Raw genomic sequence first — 17493 nt, 5'->3', positions numbered from 1 at the left:
GGAAGAATCCAACTAGATCAAATTACGGATGATACTTTCTAGGAAGCACAGGCAAAGGTGTGCATTGCACCCCCGAGACTCGTGCTTGGAGAAGCGGCCACCAAGGATTCCGTCAGCTGCTCGCGGACTCCGTAAGAAACCCAAGAAGCGCCTCCAAGGAGGAGATGCCACTGTGGTCTCGCCGCTGCCTAATCCGGTAAGCAGGATCAATGATTTCCCGTGGTGCTCGTGATAGGTTAAGGTGTTCGTGATGGGGTAGTATAGCACGGATGTGTCCATGAAAGTGCCTCCAAGAAGGTGGTGGCGCTCGCGGGCATCGCTATCATCAACAACACATATTTTGCCCTAGACCAATAGCCTACGTCCACCGAAAAGGGGAGACCAAATAAACCAACTTGCCGAGAGGTAAACCACGAACCGTCACCAGTGAACATGGCGCACCTAGCCACTCTGGGATCAACACGAAATGAGCCTATATTGGCCAGACCCAGTTTGGCCATGTTAAGTCAGCCACCGGCTCCACAACCATGTCGCCAGCCAGGACCACCACAGTGCCAGACAACCCCGCAACACGAGGTCGCCTCCATGCTTCTAGCCACCCTGATTCGATTTTGACACGAGTTTAATCTATTCCGCTAGATTTGATTTTGACATTTGATTTTTGTAGATGACTTCCTCGTTGAGCTTGGAGTTCCTTTTTGAGGACTCGTCGTATTCAAATGATTAGGACCTCGACTATATGCTCAACGATGATGACAGCGAGCATATGATCCTCATCCTCGCCACGAAGGAGCACTAAGATAGAGCCAACCTCAATATGCAGTGCGGATTGATGGCCGGCCGCGTTTGCATCCAGCGGAAGCGAGCGCTCTGGTACACATCGCTAATGCAAGACTACTTCACTGAACCACCACATCTTTTTCGTAGAAGGCACCAGATGTGTCGTAGTTTGGTTCTTGATATAGTCAAAGCTTCTGAGAACAATTCTCGCTATTTTACTCACTAGAGAAATGTTGCCGGCGCAATGGGTGAAAGTTCATGGAGCCCCCATGTGTGGTTTTGGTAATTAATGACAATCCCTATGGACTAATGTTTGCATTGAGTTATATTTGTAGGTGTTGTTCATAGGCAATGCTTGAACCATATGTTGGCTTCAAGATTGCAATAAGAAGCAAATGAAGAAGATCAAGTGTCAAGTATGTCTTGAAGATGAAGATGAAGTGAGCTCTCAAGGTTAACTTGAAGACATCAACGAAATGAAGTGCAAGCTCAAGATGAGCCAACTTGAAGAGATCATATGCTTGAAGCTTGCCATGAAGAAATGAAGTGCAAGTTCAAGATGAGCCAACGCGAAGAGATCATAAGCTTGAAGCTTGCCATGAAGAAATGAAGTGCAAGTTCAAGGTGAGTCATCTCGAAGAGATCCTTTGCTTGACTCTTGCCATCCATATGGTGATCATGGATATGTGAAGATGCGCCGAAGAAGAAACTCTCCCATGGTGAATTATGGGGGAGCAATCCATATGGTGATCATGGATATGTGAAGATGCGCCAAAGAAGAAGCTCTCCCAAGATGGATTATGGGGGAGAAATCCACAAGACTTCGTCAAGCAAGCACAATCAAGAAAGGCGTTCCATCTTGTTGAGGTCAAGATCGTCATCATCGAGCTCAAGTGGAATGCACAAGTATAAAGTTTGCTCTTGATAGGGTTTCTTTCTCACCGGTCTCATAGTGTAGTTGCAGACCGGTTTATAGTTTAGTTGCCGTACTATCAAGAGGGCTCTCCAGTGAGTAACTCGATCGTATCGTTCGGAGAGAGCTCAAACCCTTGCATCCTTGAATCCTTGCATCATCTTTCTTGGTTGTTATTTGGATCTTATCCATGTGATGTTTTAGAGCTTGTGCTTATTCTCATGATAAGCTCTAGTTCATCGAAAACGGATTTCGCATAGATCACTTGTTGCGTTCTCGAATTTGGTGATTTTCTCGGTTTCTCATGTTGAGGTGTTGCACCTCTAAATATAATAGAAAATCACCCCCTACTAGTTTCCATATTTTTGTTGGGTATGCTCTTGTCGTCCTCTTTCCAACAAAATTGGTTTCACTCTATTCGGAGCTACCAATCTTAAGTTTTGGATTTTACAAGGTAGCAGGTCTATATCACCAGGCCGGATTTTCCGGGCCGGATATTTGCAAAATATCCGGCCCCTGAAAATCGGCTAAGGACTTTTGGCGAAGTGGCTTAGTGATACCCTGGATAGGGGCCGGATTTTTGGGTGGACTTTTGCCCGGATTTTCCCAGGGCCGGATATTTCAGGGGGGCCGGATTATCCGGCCCTAACTTACACCGGATAATCCGGCCCTCGATTTGCCCCAACGGCTCAATTTTCTTGGGGGGTATAAATACCCCCCTTCTTCCTCCTTGGGATTGTGCTTCTTCCTCTCTCTCTCCTCCATTGTTGATCTTGAGAAGCTTGCCCTATCTCTCTATCCCTCCGTGATTCTTGCCCCCTGTTGAGGGAAAAGAGAGAGGAGATCTAGATCCACACTTTGACCAAACCAAATCATCTCTTTGTGAGTGAACCTTTGGGATCTAGATCTTGGAGAATTTTGTGTTCTCCTCTTTGTTCTTCCTCTCCTATTCCCCCAATAGCTTTTGTAGCTTTGTTGGAATTTGAGAGAGAAGTACTTGAGCATCTTTGTGGTGTTCTTGCCATTGCATTTGGTGCATCGATTTGAGTTCTCCACGGTAATTCGTGGAAGTGAAAGCAAGAAGATTGTTACTCTTGGGTCTTTGGACCCTAGACGGCTTAGTGGCCTTTGTGGCATCTTAGTGGTGTTCTTGGGGACTCCAATTAAGTTGTGGAGATTCTTCAAGAGAAAGGCCTTTGTGGCATCTTAGTGGTGTTCTTGGGGAATCCAATTAAGTTGTGGAGATTCTTCAAGGGCAAGGCCTTAGTGGCAATTTATTGGGAGCCTCCAATTAAGTTGTGGAGATAGCCCCAAGCTTTGTGCGGGTTCGGTGACCTCCCTAAGGTTCCATAGTGGATCGAGGACATCCCTTTTGGTGGGAATTCTCGAGGAGAATACGGTGGCCCTCGTGCATTTGGAGTGACTTGTCCTCCACACCGCTCCAACGGAGAGTAGCACTCGCAAGAGTGTGAACTTCGGGATACATCGTTGTCTCCACGTCACTTCGGTTATCTCTATACCCGAGCTATTTACTTATGCACTTTACCTTGTGATAGCCATCGTGCTTGAAGTTATATATATCTTGCTATCACATAGTTTCTTGTATTCCTTAGCATAAGTTGTTGGTGCACATAGGTGAACCATAGTATATAGGTTTTGGGCTTGACAAAGTAAACGTTAGTTTTATTCCGCATTTGTTAAGCCCATCTCGTAAAAGTTTTAAACCGCCTATTCACCCCCCTCTAGGCGACATCCGTGTCCTTTCAATGGGGTTTAGCCCCTATCAAAAAAAACCTTGGCAGCTATGTGGGTGCTCGCATATGTCATCCTGACAGACTATACAAATGAGTATCTTCGCATTGACGAAGGTACAATCATTCAAGCCATTCTGATGTTTTCCAAGGTGTGTTCAATCACGTGTATCTTCAATCTCCAAACGAAGAAGATACACAAAGGTTGATGGCGGTGAATGAAAAGAGAGGGTGGTCGGGCATGCTAGGAAGTGTTTATTGTATGCATCGGAGGTGGACGAGTTTCCTGAAGTCATGGCACGGACAATATTGCGGTAAAATTTGTGATGCCATCATTGTGCTTGAGGTCGTGGCATTTGAGGATTTATGGATTTGGCATTGCTTATTTGGATTGTCGGGATCACTCAATGACAATGTCTTGCACAAATCTCATTTGTTTGCTAGATTAGCTAGCGAACATGCTCTGTCATGCAATTACAAAGTCAATGGGGATGACTACACCATGGGCTACTATCTTGCCAACAACATCTATCCTGCTTGAGAAATATTTGTGAAGACCATCCAAAACCCCCAAACAAAGAAAGAAGCTCAGTTTGTCAAGGCACAAGAAGCATGCCAAAAGGACATCTAAAGAGCTTTTGGTGTTTGTAAGCTCGATTTGCTATTGTCTAGGGTCCAACTCATTTTTTGGATAAAAAATCCTTAATAACATTATGAAATGTTGTGTGATTTCTCACAACATGATCATCGAAGATCAGAGAGGGTTAAACTTGGAGTTCTTCTATGACAATGCTGGTAGCTGTGTGCAGGTACCACACAAAAAACCCGATCACATTCAAGCATTTCTTGAGACGTGTCGGCAAATTGAAGATTTGGTTACACATACCCAGCTCAACCTTGATCTCATCGAGCACAAGTGGCACATACATGGCATAAATTGGTGTCCGTCATTCATTCATTACATATCTTATTTATTCATCGGTGAGTTAGCAATTATTTACTCGGGAACCATTCATTATTTGTTTAATTATTTAATTGAACTATTGTTGTCACGTAACTTCAAGAATATTGTAATTTGTATGATTATTGGGTGTTGTTATGTTCAAAAAATTCATTTGTTTCGTTCAATTTGCTGCCATATTGTCACAGTTTATCTTACGGTTTTTGTTGGAAGTCTGCTATAGCCGATCAGATTTCGTAAACGGAAATTGCAAAACAGAATATTTGGCGGCAGCCTACATGAGCGCAGAAATTAAATCACGTTTTTTGTATCACATAGTTGTGTTTATACAGTCCACGGTTTACGGGATCAAGTAGAGTTGCTCTTACCGTGTTTCCCAACCACTGATCACAAAGCCTTCCTTCTCATATCCAACCGCCCCTAAAAACGTTGCGTGGGCCAAGCTTTGCCTATTTACAACATTTTTGGTTCCCAACCATAATTTGCCAAGTTAAATTTTAGAAGCATAGTTTAGTTGGCATGTGTTTGATTTTTGTCATCCTTTGGCTTGCCACACTTTATTGCATGTATGGCCTATGTGTCATAGTCTTTTTTTTTTGTCAATGTTTGCCAAAGTTTGGTTACAATATTTTAAGCCACACTTTTATAACTACCTACACTTTAGCTTGGTAAATTGTGGGCAGCAACCAACCAAGCCCTTAAGAGCATCTCGCTCCTCATTTCACATCAGACTAATGGTCTTTGAAAGGCTATTTAATCTTTGGGAGGCTAAAAATTGATGCCACCGTCCAGTTGTAGGCCCTATTTGGTTGCATGTGCATGTGAGAAGAGAGAGGAAAAATTCATGTATGTAAACCTCCATGTAGGCTAGCCATGTGGGGAGAGAGAATAAAATATTATTTGCATGCACGCCGACACTCTCACAGCCTCTCTATGGGTTAGGTTTTAATTGGGACCACGTGTTAAAAGTTAATCTCTCCGTTTCTTTTTAATTGACTCGGATTTAGTATAAGTCAATTAAAAAGGAACGGAGGGAGTATTATTTGAGAAGGTTATAGGGACCGACTGGACGTATTTTTTTATAATCCCATTTTAGTTTTTCTAGTGTTTGGAGAGGACGAGTCTCGGAGATGCCCTTAATGCTCACACATAACCCCTCCGACAGCAAAAGGCATTCCCCACTGGAAAATCCTAATTTCAGAAGAAGAAGAGGAAAACCCCAGCAATGGCGGGGCGGCGTGGGCGGGGCCGGGGGCCGCCGAGGGAGGAGAAAGAGCTGATGGACGGGGCCATCGCCCACTTCGCGACGATGGGCTACCCCAAGGCCGACATCCGCAGCACCGTCGAGCAGCTCATCGAGGTTCTCTTCCTTCCACCCTTTTCGCTTTCTCCCAGTTTTATCTTTTTGTCCTCGCATCCAAAGTGCCGTCTTCTGCGTTCAAGAACCGCGGACATGACCCCAAAGATAATTCCTCCTTGTGGTTCCAAGATCATGATTTGGCGTGATCTGACCAGGTGTATGGGGAAGGGGGAATGTTGCACATCAAGGCAGATAAATACAGCGTCGTGCTGGACGCGCTCTTTGAGAAGCAGGAGCAGGAAGAGCAGCCACAGCTGCTGCTGGAGCAGGAGGACCCTAATACGGCGAGCTCCCTCTCAATTTCCTTTCTCGTCTCAATCTCACATGTATTTGTTGTTCCTGTTCCTGGTCAGCTTTGATGTTTCACTCTTTCTGTTAAAACAAACCTGGTTAATTCTGCATGTTCATGACCTTATTTATTGGGTGAAAATTGATGTACTTTTAGAAATCTTGTTCATTTGACTGAATTAGATAGGGTTAGAGGGCACCATAATGGTCACAAACTTGCATCTCCGGATCCATTGATCTGCATTTGTTTTTCACTGCATTGCAAATATAATGACAGCATGTACATAGTTTCCCAGTGCGCTGGAAATTTGGAATTCATTTTATTGATTAAAAAACCAGGGATGATTCGTTTCATTTGATAACAAGGCTACAAGTTTGTTCTCTACCAGTTATTCTTTTACAAGAATGATAGGTGCCCTGCCCATTTCATTAAGCTAATAAAAAAAATAGGTGTAGCGATTATTTACAAGATGAAGAGGAAAAACAAAAATGACACAAAAGAAAAGAATCTCTATTATTTAATCATTATAGCTTGTTGATGCATCTTCCTTTTATCCTGAACATTCGTTTGTCAATTTTTTCTGCAAGTAGCAGCCGACCAAGTTATCAAGACTACTCTGTTGTATACTAGGCTTCAGGTTTTGGGCTAAGATAGCCCATTCTGTATTCTTCATTCAAAGCATGTGTTGTTTATTGAGCAAATGTAGGCATGACGCATGTTTTCTGATGGATGAGGCAACCTATACATAACCCACGACTATTACATTAGGAGATAAAGGGTGCTATACAATTTCTTTGCCATTGATTGTTGTTTTACTTATCTATCTATAATTTTGTGTGCTAGATTAACATGGTATACGAAAGCTGAGTGGGCGAAAATAGAGCTTAGATGATAGTAGGGTTAACTTGTTCTTATGATTGATGCATATTTCTCTGCTGTTGATTCCTTCATCTTTGATGGGCGTTATGTTCTCTCCAAGTTTCGTTGTTTCTGGAGATTACCTTTTACATGTCTATGTTTCTCACATACAAACTTGTTATGCATAAAATGCAAAAAGTCAGCAAAAAAATGATTTGTTTGATGCCTACCTTTATGCCGTTACAGTTGGCTGGTGAATTAGCATTGCACAAACGTCATAGTATCAGTTGCATCATTTTGCTCTGTAATACAATGAGAAAGAGCAAACGGATGGTAGTATCATCTGATCATGATAATTGTAACTTAGCAATAAACCATATTTATAAATTGTTGTAAAAAGAATCATACATGCATGTGCATTTTTGTAAAAGTTTCACACTTATAAAGTTCCGAGTTGGTGGTGGCCCGTTCACCCTCACTATTGTCAACGAGATTACCTCTGAAGTTACTAGGAAATTATCAGTTGTCATCATATGTAGGACGTATTGATACATAATTTGGGAAAAAATATTTTCCACAAAGTTAAGGAATATGATGTTACAGTTTTTTTAACAATTGATGGGACATAATTAATAACTTACGTTGCAGCGTACATGCATTGAGTTAGTACTACAATTATTTGTGGTTTGTACTTACTATAACTTGAAAATCTCTTTTACATTATGTTATTGTAACTTACCACAATTTGGTGTACACTAATTTAGTTTGCCATTTTTATGATTTCGGAGATTATCATATCTTCCTACCAAGTTTCACTTGTATATTTTTTTCTCGAACACACGCCTAGGCGTGCATCATTATATATTAGAGAAAACCGCTGAGAAGGCGGGAGCATACAGGGTTGTAGCAAGGCTACGAAAAACTGAGAGAAAGCAAAAAGAAAGAACTATACAAGGGCTACAGGCAGCTAACTTTGTTAGGCCTGCAGATGCTGTGGCAAGTTGTCATCGGGAGGCCTGGTATGGAGAGGCAACCGGCGCAGTGCCCTAGCACCTGCAAGAAGCCAGAGCTTAGCTTCTGCCAAAATGGAAAGAATTAGATCGTGCCATCTGGGGGTGACATTGTTGAAGACGACATCATTGCGCGTCTTCCAAAGCCTCCACATGGTGAGGATCAGGATTTATTTGGCTCCGCTTTGGGTGTCGGGGGGAGCATTGGCCACCGCTGTTTCAAACCAGGAGTTGAAGTCATCATCGCGGCCTGGGATGCAGGTTGTAATGTTCAGCTGGGAGCAGACGTCAAACCAAATTTGCTGTGAGAAAGAGCACTGGATCATGAGATGAGCAATGGATTCAGACTCTTGGTCACAAAGAGCACATGTGTCGTCAGTGGACAGGCCATGGCGCATACGTCGTTCGGCAGTCCAGCAGCGGTCAAGAGAGGCGAGCCAAGCAAACACTTTGCATCTGAGCAGCGGTCACAAAGAGCACATGTTTTACTTGTATATGTGTCTGCATATCTTTACGTTCTTCGTTTTTTTCTTAATTTTTTGATTAAGTTAATTTTTCATGATCATATATGATCATATGATCTTAGTATCAGAAAATCCACAATACCTCTGCAGCTTCTTATGTTGATATGAAAACACAAAGCACAAAACATTGTTTTGCACACTTTCAGTTGCTTTCCACCATGAAACAGTAGAATTCTCTCCCACCCTATCTTCTTCATGGAATTATTTAAGCCCATAATTAGGGAACCGGAGTTAAAGATCTTGAGTCTACATTGTTTGAATGTACCTTTATACTTATAATTGGAATTGTACCTCATTGAGAGATGAATTGTGGGATAGCTAACAATGCTTGCCATAGACAAAACTGTGTTCTTTGCTACACTGGATTGGTTTCCAGCAATCTCTTAAACCTAACTTTATCATGCCTCTAGTTCAGCTGTTGTACAAAAGCTGCTGTGGTTTGTGACACAGTTTGATGTTTCACTCAAACCAAGGCTTTGTGAGTTGTGACACAATATGCATATGGTGCAATTCTTACGTGACATTTGTGTGTAACGCAGCAAAATGAAGCAGCAATGTGCGAGGCACCAGTAGAAGTCGTCATGTCAATTGTGGAGGCGCGCAATGAGATATCAGCAGTTGAGGGAGCAGACCCTATGCTTATCGATGACCTGCCTGCTCCTGAAGCTACACTGCCACATCCTGCAGCTACTGGAACTAGCCGTGCAAGGCGCCCCTGCTATGGATGGATCAGCGAATCTGAGAGTGATTCGGACTATGAAGAATATCTCGCCAGTCAACAGCATGAGGTGGATGCTCCGATCCCAGTAGAATATGCTTATTCTGTACAAGGAAGCAACTGAGTAGATGGGGTGCGAGCGAAGCCATTTAACTGGTGATGGTTCTGATCCGTGATCTTCCTTCTGTCATCTTTGATTAGATGCTAGTACCAAAAAATGCCCTGGGCAGTCAGTAACTTCTTATAGTTCTTGTCACACTTGTGCTTTTGATCCTATATGGCAGATGCTGACTGTAGAATTTATATCTTCCTTGACTGTAAAATACCTTCTATAGTGAGCGGTGAATACAAGACTGACATATTGCAAACCAGATTACTATAGACACAACGCTGCTGCTGTATAAAGAATGCAGTTCATCGGTTTTGCGAACGCATCTATGACTACATGCCTTTTTACTGCAGGATATGGAAATTGGATCACTGTTATAAAGTTTGCCAGAGTTAGGCCTTAACACAAATTAGCCACAGTTTTCAAGTCTACGGAAGATGCTTATACCTGGGCCTATGGTGGGAGCGAGTTCTAAGGGGTGATTATTGTAGGTTTGTACAAGAAAAGTTGCATCCTTCTCATCAGTAAAATGCTAAGAGTGGTGTTCTTGTTATGACAGGTAGGCACACACTGACACAACTGTGTGGGTGTTGAATTCGGCTGGGAAACTATGAGTATATATACTGGAGTAAGTATTAAGTTTTTTTGTCTTGCGAATTGGAGTAAGTATTAAGTTAACGCATGGCAGACACACAAGGGCTATTGGCATGTAAGCATGGATGCTGCCAATTAAGTACTCTCTCCGTCCCAAATTGTAAGGTGTATAACGATTGGTAAAAAGTCAAACTTTATAACTTTGACCAAATATTTAGGAAAAAATATTTACATCTACATTATCAAATGGACATATTAAGAAAATATACTTTATTGTGAACCTATTCATATTGATTCAGTATTGTAAATATATTTTTATGTATAAACTTGGTCAAACTTAAAAAACGTTGACTTTTGACTAATCCTTAGGCGCGTCCAAACTTGGACTGTCTTGGCTATTGCTCAACTGTAATTTCAGTAAGTGCGAGAAAAAAAGTTGGAATATTGATTGATCTGAGTATCTGTCATTGAGCAACTTGTATCAAAATATATTTCTTTCAGTTATGTTAGCAAAAAAAAAAAAAACCTTTCGTTGCCCGGACTTGAATCCAGGTCTCTCAGGTGAGAGCAGACTATCTTAACCACCTAGATTACAACAGGTTATGCCTTAAGGAAGGTTGAAGGCTGCTTGCCCGTGGTATTTGACTTGCCCTTTTAATGACAACCAAGCATTAGGGTAAGAGTTGGTGACTTTTGATGACAACCCAACAATCAACTATGTGTTGTATGAACTTTTTGACTCTATGGCATGTAATAGTTGCAGCTAGGCTAAGTAATGTTCAGTATATTATCGAATTGTGATATTAGACTTTAAAATTGCTAGAAATATATCTTATTTCGAAATTGCTCTTGTCCACTTTTCCTTATATTATTGTAGTGGTAATCTCACCATACAAGCAATAAGGTCACCATTACGTCATATCAACTCCCCATCCCTTATCCCCAACCACATTTTATCTTGCCATCCAAACAAAAAAGTGGTTCATCTCTCACACTCAACCAAATAGGAAAGATGGCTATAGTGGTTGGGGGTGCCCTCATCCCCTAAATGATACCCCCTGAACCAAGCAACCCCTTATTTCATGGAACTGTAAAGTTTTTGCTCTAGTTCACCCGCATTTGCTGCTTAATATAATTTCATGTCAACATCCCTGCCAAGATTTTAGAATTTACATCTTGCAATTTTTTTTATTTCACAGCAATCTTTGCTTATGAATTTATCCATCACAACAAATTTTATGGCAATTAAAACAACATGTGAATGAGCCACAAGTAAAGATATGCTAAAACAAATCACACCATGTGTTTCAACCCTATTGGGTTTTGTCACCTTAACATTGTACGAGGAATCCCATCCCTGGGGGAGGACATATGAAAAACTGAATAATATATCACACCAACCAAAAAACGTATGGACTTGACCTTATGGTTGTTAATATCGCTTAAACAACCAATTAGCACCTAGTTTTGTTACGCGGCACTAGATTTACCGCGATGAGCTTTGTGCAAACTATCTAGATCACAACTATTCAGATGTGGTTAATGTTGAGTGTACGCTTGATAGTAGTATGAGTTATGACTGCTTGCTTTGTTTTCAATTCAATGCCACATTGATTGCATGCGTTAACGTGGCTCACATGCTCATTTTCTTGTATATAGTTTGGCAGATGCAACAACCTCATCATCATTTCATCTTGGATTGCATTACTTTTTTCAATATAGGTGGCTTAGTGGCTATATAAAACGCCCTTGGTTAGTGATTGATCCATAGGTGAAGAGAAGATCAAAAGACTATGATGAGCTTTCCTGAGCTGAGTTGCTAAGGGTAAGGGAGTGCAAACCGTAGACATGAGTGTGGGAGGCACCGGTAAAATGTTGGCCATACAGGTCGACTATTGCACCTGACAAGGCAAAGTATATTGTCTGGACTGAACTAAGCCGCTGAAAAGATGGAGTGAATCCTCGACGTGCAATATCAAATGATGACCGATTTAAAGCTCACCTCTGAACCACTCTACAGTTCCATGTCGAAGAAGATGGAAACCCGATGGCTACGCTTATCTCTCAGTTCGAGCCGATGGTCTATACTGAGGGCGACATCCATATGAACATGGAACAGCTCATCGCGGCCTTCCTTCCCTCCTATCTTTCCGCATTATCATTCTATTGCTGTCTTCTTGGTTCGGGAGCTCTAGAAAATGCTCCAAAGATGAGAAATTTGACGACAACATCAATGTTGCAAGGCTACAACATCTTTTTTTCTATTATATCACTCCATTTCATAATATAAGCCATTTTAGCAAACTAAAATAGTATATTGTAGAACAGAGGTATTAATTGTTTAGGTTTATCTATGCTCGTTCTTCCGATTCCTCTTTGCGGCTTTAAGATCGTGATTTGGTCTGATCCGATCAAGTGCCAGGGAAAGATGGGGCTGGTGTTCCCGAATGAAGATGACTACGGCGTCGTCCAGGATGCGCTCTTTGAGAAGCAGCAGCTAGTCATGCACGATGGGCCTAACATGGTGAGCTTCCTCATGGTTTCCTTTCCTTTGTCTATCTCGCACGTGCTGTTCCTCTTCCTGATTAAATTTCATGTTTCATATTACTCCACTTAATTTTCCTCTTCGTCTAAAAATAAAAAACAGTTAATAGGCCTATTGATCTGTATATTCCTTTCACTGCATTGCAAGTATGGTGACATCATACACATATTTTCATGGTGCACTAGAAATTTGAAAGTCCTTTTCTTGATTGAAAAAATCAAGGAATAATCCATTTCATTTGATTTCATAACAAGGCTACGAGCTTGTTCTCTACTACTAGTTGATTTCTTTTAAGAGAAAGATAGGCGCAGCCAATTTCATTGAATTAGCAAAAAAGAGAGCGCACTTTCTAGGTCATTCTATTTACTCCCTCCAATCCATATTACTTGATGCTAAGATGAATGTATCCACAACTAAAATGTGGCTAGATACATCTATATTAACATCAAGTAATATGAATCGGAGGGAGTAACAAAACTCGGTATCTCGTCGTCAGGTAGGTGGATGTCGGGGTAGCAGTCCCGAGCAGTTTAATCCTTTTGCGCCGAGGTAGCAGCCTCAGGAACCATGGTAGGGCAGTTGCTTGGTTTGTCTTGGGTGGCACCCTTGTGTTGCTAGGGCACTGAGTTTGTCGGCTCACTCGATGCGTCTGAGTGGAGGCAGTTTGACTTTAGGGCAATGTTTGCGGTTCCGGCTATTGGTGCGGTGGCCGTGGTCTAAGAGGTTGACCCTATGAAGTTTGGGCTGCGGGTATCTGAGTCCTACGGTGTTGTGACTCGAGTGCGAGCAGTGGCAAGTCAGGAGGGCCGTCCCAGGAGGTGGTGTTTGCGGTCCTAGGCGTGGCAGCGAGCACCAGAGTATCGAGGCGGCGGCCCCAAAACTTTGGTCGTGTTGAGGGCATCGACCTTGTGTCGTGCAGACGATGAGGTGCCCTCGATGTTGGTCGTTGGCGTCGCTTTAGCGCAACTTCTTAGAGGGTTGGCTTCTTCATCTACGTTACAGTGTCTTGCGTCTGTTCTTCCCTACCCGTCACAACGTCTTCTCTCCGACGATGGTGCATGGTCGTATGGTCTTGACAGTTCCGAGAGTGAGTTTGGCTGCTGAGTGTACTTGGCCTTGTGGCGGGTATGGCCGTACCGGCATGGCCCCTCGGGTTTACGGGGTTGTATGATTTTCGCCTAGTTTTTCACTAATTAATTAGACACATTCTTCTTAATTAATTTCTCAATTAATGAAATTAATGGATAACACAAAGATTCAGTGTTCATTAAAAAAATGTTATTGGTTAGAGTTTTTTTTTGGTTGGCACTCCCTTCAGTTTTAATGATTAAATGGTTCTTGTTTTTCATATTTTATCCTTAATTAACAAAAACTAGTCTATGTATATAAAACTATTTGATATAAATTAGTGTTATTAGAAAGTATTTTTAATATAATTCTAACAATATCTCGATAACATAGTTTCCCCCCACGCATATTAGTGTTCTTTTCACTAATGTAATTTCCACTTATGTAAATTCAGCTTAGGCCTTGCTTGACACTAGTGTATTTTTAGAGATTTGTTGGGATTTACCCAGCCAAACCTCAAATTCCCACTTTTCCCCAAAATTCTCTAAGTATTTTCTTTAATACCTAATTTACTACCCCTACTCAGTGGATTGGGGATTGGATTATATGTAGATTTAGGCCTTGTTTGGTACTAGTGTTTTAGTGGGGATTAGTGGGGATAACACTATTGGATGAATCTCTGCTGTCACCCAATCCCCACAAAACCCCATCCCCAATCCACTAGGTAGGAGCATGCCTGGCCATGGGCAGCCCAGCCCGAGGCCCGGCCTGAAATACTCGGGCCTGGGCCCGAAAATGTTGGCCCGATGGTGGGAAAAGTGGGAATTTGAGGTTTGGCTGGGGTAAATCTGCGCAGCTTGACACTGGCTTTTACATCACCAAAAGGTTTCTTGGTTTACAAGATGATGTATTTTAGGTCACCTGTGCTGCAGTAGATGATGTAAACTAAGGTACATTTCACAAACTTCGATCAAATTTGTACACTTCGAATCCAGCATCAACACCCAAACTTCGATTAAACTTCCATCTAGACTTAGTCATCGACACTAGACATGACATTTCGACTGACTAAAACAAGTTCGACATTGACACAAACTAAACAACGACTATTTTGACTAAAATAAACTAAGCAACGGCTATTTCGACAAAACCTCGGCGAACGCCGACACTAGGTCTCCCAGAAATCGGAATCCAAGTCTCTGCATTGCTGTCGCCGATGTCGTTCCAGAAAATCGGAATCCATGTCCGATGGTTCGGACAGGACGACGACAGTGGAAGGTCCCACCTTGTCGACATTCTTACTTGCCGCCTCATCGGCCTTCTTCATCGCCGCCTCCCTAGAGGCGAAGAACTCCTCCCCCACGTGCACGAGGTCTGCCCGCTCCCGATGGAGCCGCATCATGGACTCCTGGTCTCGTGTGCCCGGAGCTGCAGCCACACCCGACTGTTGGCCGGCTCCTGCTCTAGCGGAACCGGCGGATGGGCGGCGTGAGGAACTCCCCTCCATCTTGCTCTGCACCTGTGCGAAGTTCATCTCCGCCCGTGGCCGGTTGAAGTTCCACGCTGCCGCATCGTACACGCGCGGTGAGGTCGAAGGAGGAGAAGGTCCCCAGCCACCATCGCTGCGAGGCGACGGTGATCTCGGCCGCATACCGCAACTGGATGTCGAGGTAGCCGATCGAGCTTCGGATGCGATTCGCCCAGATTCGGAGAGAAAACGGCGATTCGTGGCGAGGCGCGGCGGATCTAGCAAGACATGGGAAGAGGAAGCGATGGGTCTATGCGGCGGATCTGATTCTTCCCTATATTTTTTTACATCACCAAAACATTTTAGGGCATCCGTTGGAGACCTTTTTTTTGTTCCATTTGATGTAAAAATTAGGTTTTTCATCATATGCCCTATTTTGCATCATCTATTGGTGATGCTCTAATGTAGTTTCATATGTGTTATCCATGCAAACCTACATTTTGGTGGGCTGTAGCATAACATGTGTGGATTCTCTAAAATTTCATGCGATATATCTGTTTAACCTGGGCACCATTTCCAGTTGTAGTTTCATATGTGTCCTTAATTCCCATCGATTACCCTTTTCCATATGTAGTTTTTCGCATGCACCTTCTTGTACGTATGGACACCTACAGTTTTTCCAATCTTTTTGGTTGATTAACACTGAGCTGTAGTTTTCTTAGTGGTCGTGACTTCACACTGTCTTTTTTTTTTTTGAATAAGCAGCCAGGATGACAAGGTTAAACAACAGAAGAAAGAAAAAGTCAGCTATCATAAGCAGTGCACCACACTCAATGCGTAGAAAGCTAACATTGAAGTCTTTTTTTTTTGCACATAAGAGGTGGTATTCCATTATAGTGACACGTGACGGGTACAAATTCCAAATAGGCCCTTTACAACACTCGCCCTAAAGAACCTAGAATTTGAAGATAAGGCCTGTAAAATTACAAAACACACCCCAGAACAAAATCTAAAAAAGCAATCAGGTCCTGGAGCTTCACCGTCACCACTCGCCGGCATCCTCGAAGCGTCGCCGCCAAGGAATGGAGAGAAGCTGCTCGAACTCTTCCTTCCGGCGAGAACCCACCCCCGCTGGCTACCTTCACACTGCTGGGAACGAATCACTTGGCTGCACGGAGGCTTCGAGCTCCAGCAGGGACAGGGAGAGGCCTCCGTCTTGGAGGTTGAGAAACAGCCGTCTCGTCGGCTGAAGATCGCATCGGCCATGGTGCCGAGTGCGTGATTGCGCTTACAAAAGAACCACCAGAGAAAAAGCTGGCTCCGCTACACCCCTCCTTCTCCCCTCGCCTCCATGGCCGGACAGAGAAAGAGAGAGGGCAGCACAGCCCTTGAGCAGATAGCACCAGCAAGCTAACCTCCACATCATCGATGTTGAAGACGAAGCCCAGCAGAGCTTCTCCCCCTCGCCTCCACGGCCGTCCAGGAGAAACTTGACCGAGCTGCTGTCCTTGACCCGCCGCCCCTCCTCCTTGCCGCCACGGCCGGCCAAGAGGAGCTCCGCGCCAAGGAACTCGCGCATCTGGATGTGGTAGACAACCACGACTTTATTGAAGGAGACCGTGTTCCCCTCCGCCGCCGCTAGTTCCAACCAGAGGAGGAATAGCAGCATAGAGAGGAACCCTAAGAAGCTCTGGATCTGGCCATCTTGACCCCAAGCTCTGCTCCTACTACCGGGCAAAGAGCCCAAAACTAAACTACCACTAATCCTAACTACTCCGGTGCCCCTCCTAGCCAACTCCGGCCAGCTGTTCCGGCGGAGAGGGCATCGGAGAGGCCCGGTCGGCGGTGAGAACCACGCAGGGAACTGTTCACGCGTGGGAGCTGGGAGGGGGGAGAATGAGCGGTATCCCTAACATTGAAGTCTGGAAACACAGTACACACCAGCATGTATGACACAAATGACAATGATGACAAGGCAGTCATTAGACATGTGAGTCATCGCCAAAGTTTTATTTTTCTGTTTTTCATTAAAATGTGGCATCTAGATGTATTTCCCTATCTTACATTTTTCAAAATTCTATATCAGGGCAAATCAAAAAAATTGTTCCAACGTGCATCACCCATGAAGCTGGTCAGGCTGTATCCGAGTATGTCGAGTGACCAAATCAGTTTAATAAAGAAATCAGATTTGGGGGGGGGGGGGGGCTCTTAGACATCAAATGTTCAAAATTACAACCTGAGCTCTGTAAATTTTTGATGGAAAGCTTTAACTCAGCAACATGTGAGTTGGTATTTCCTGGACGAGGTTCAATCCCTGTGACCGAAGAATCTGTTTACACAGTACTTGGAGTTCCATGGGGAGACAAAGATGTCCTTTACGAGCTCGACGCAGGTGCTATTACCTTCATGATGGAGCAGTTTGGACACGGACGCAGGAAGCAACCACTGATGTCATCCCTGGAAGAGAACCTACTCGGAATGAAAAAGGCCAATAACAAGTATCTTAGGTTCTGGGTTATTCATGCCATGTCCTCTGTCCTGGCAC

General features: G+C 43.4%; 1 protein-coding gene across 2 annotated transcripts; it reads left to right on the top strand.

Annotated features, from left to right (window-relative positions):
• The first annotated feature begins 5518 nt into the window (after nt 1-5518).
• LOC124655804 lies at nt 5519-9720 on the top strand. Of its 2 annotated transcripts, XM_047194644.1 has the most exons (4): nt 5519-5765; nt 5921-6049; nt 8986-9320; nt 9627-9720. In XM_047194644.1, the coding sequence occupies exons 1-3, from the start codon at nt 5631-5633 to the stop codon at nt 9286-9288; spliced, it is 567 nt and encodes a 188-aa protein (XP_047050600.1). In that variant the 5' UTR covers nt 5519-5630; the 3' UTR covers nt 9289-9320; nt 9627-9720. The 2 variants fall into 2 exon arrangements, with proteins under 2 accessions (XP_047050600.1, XP_047050599.1); XM_047194643.1 differs by lacking the exon at nt 9627-9720 and having other exon boundaries at nt 8986-9364.
• The last annotated feature ends 7773 nt before the right edge of the window (nt 9721-17493 follow it).

This window comes from Lolium rigidum, chromosome 5 (genome assembly GCF_022539505.1).
Source record: "Lolium rigidum isolate FL_2022 chromosome 5, APGP_CSIRO_Lrig_0.1, whole genome shotgun sequence".
Taxonomy (NCBI): domain Eukaryota; kingdom Viridiplantae; phylum Streptophyta; class Magnoliopsida; order Poales; family Poaceae; genus Lolium; species Lolium rigidum.
The sequence above is the reverse complement of the archived record's forward strand: the minus strand, read 5'-3'. Positions and strand labels throughout refer to the sequence as shown.

What these genes read in the sequence shown, in the direction of transcription:
- LOC124655804 (XM_047194644.1), top strand. Translation starts at nt 5,631, where the DNA reads ATGGCGGGGCGGCGTGGGCGGGGCCGGGGGCCGCCGAGGGAGGAGAAA. An exon ending in CCGTCGAGCAGCTCATCGAG is followed by an intron (nt 5,766 to 5,920) that starts GTTCTCTTCCTT and finishes TGATCTGACCAG; the next exon opens with GTGTATGGGGAAGGGGGAAT. An exon ending in AGCAGGAGGACCCTAATACG is followed by an intron (nt 6,050 to 8,985) that starts GCGAGCTCCCTC and finishes TGTGTAACGCAG; the next exon opens with CAAAATGAAGCAGCAATGTG.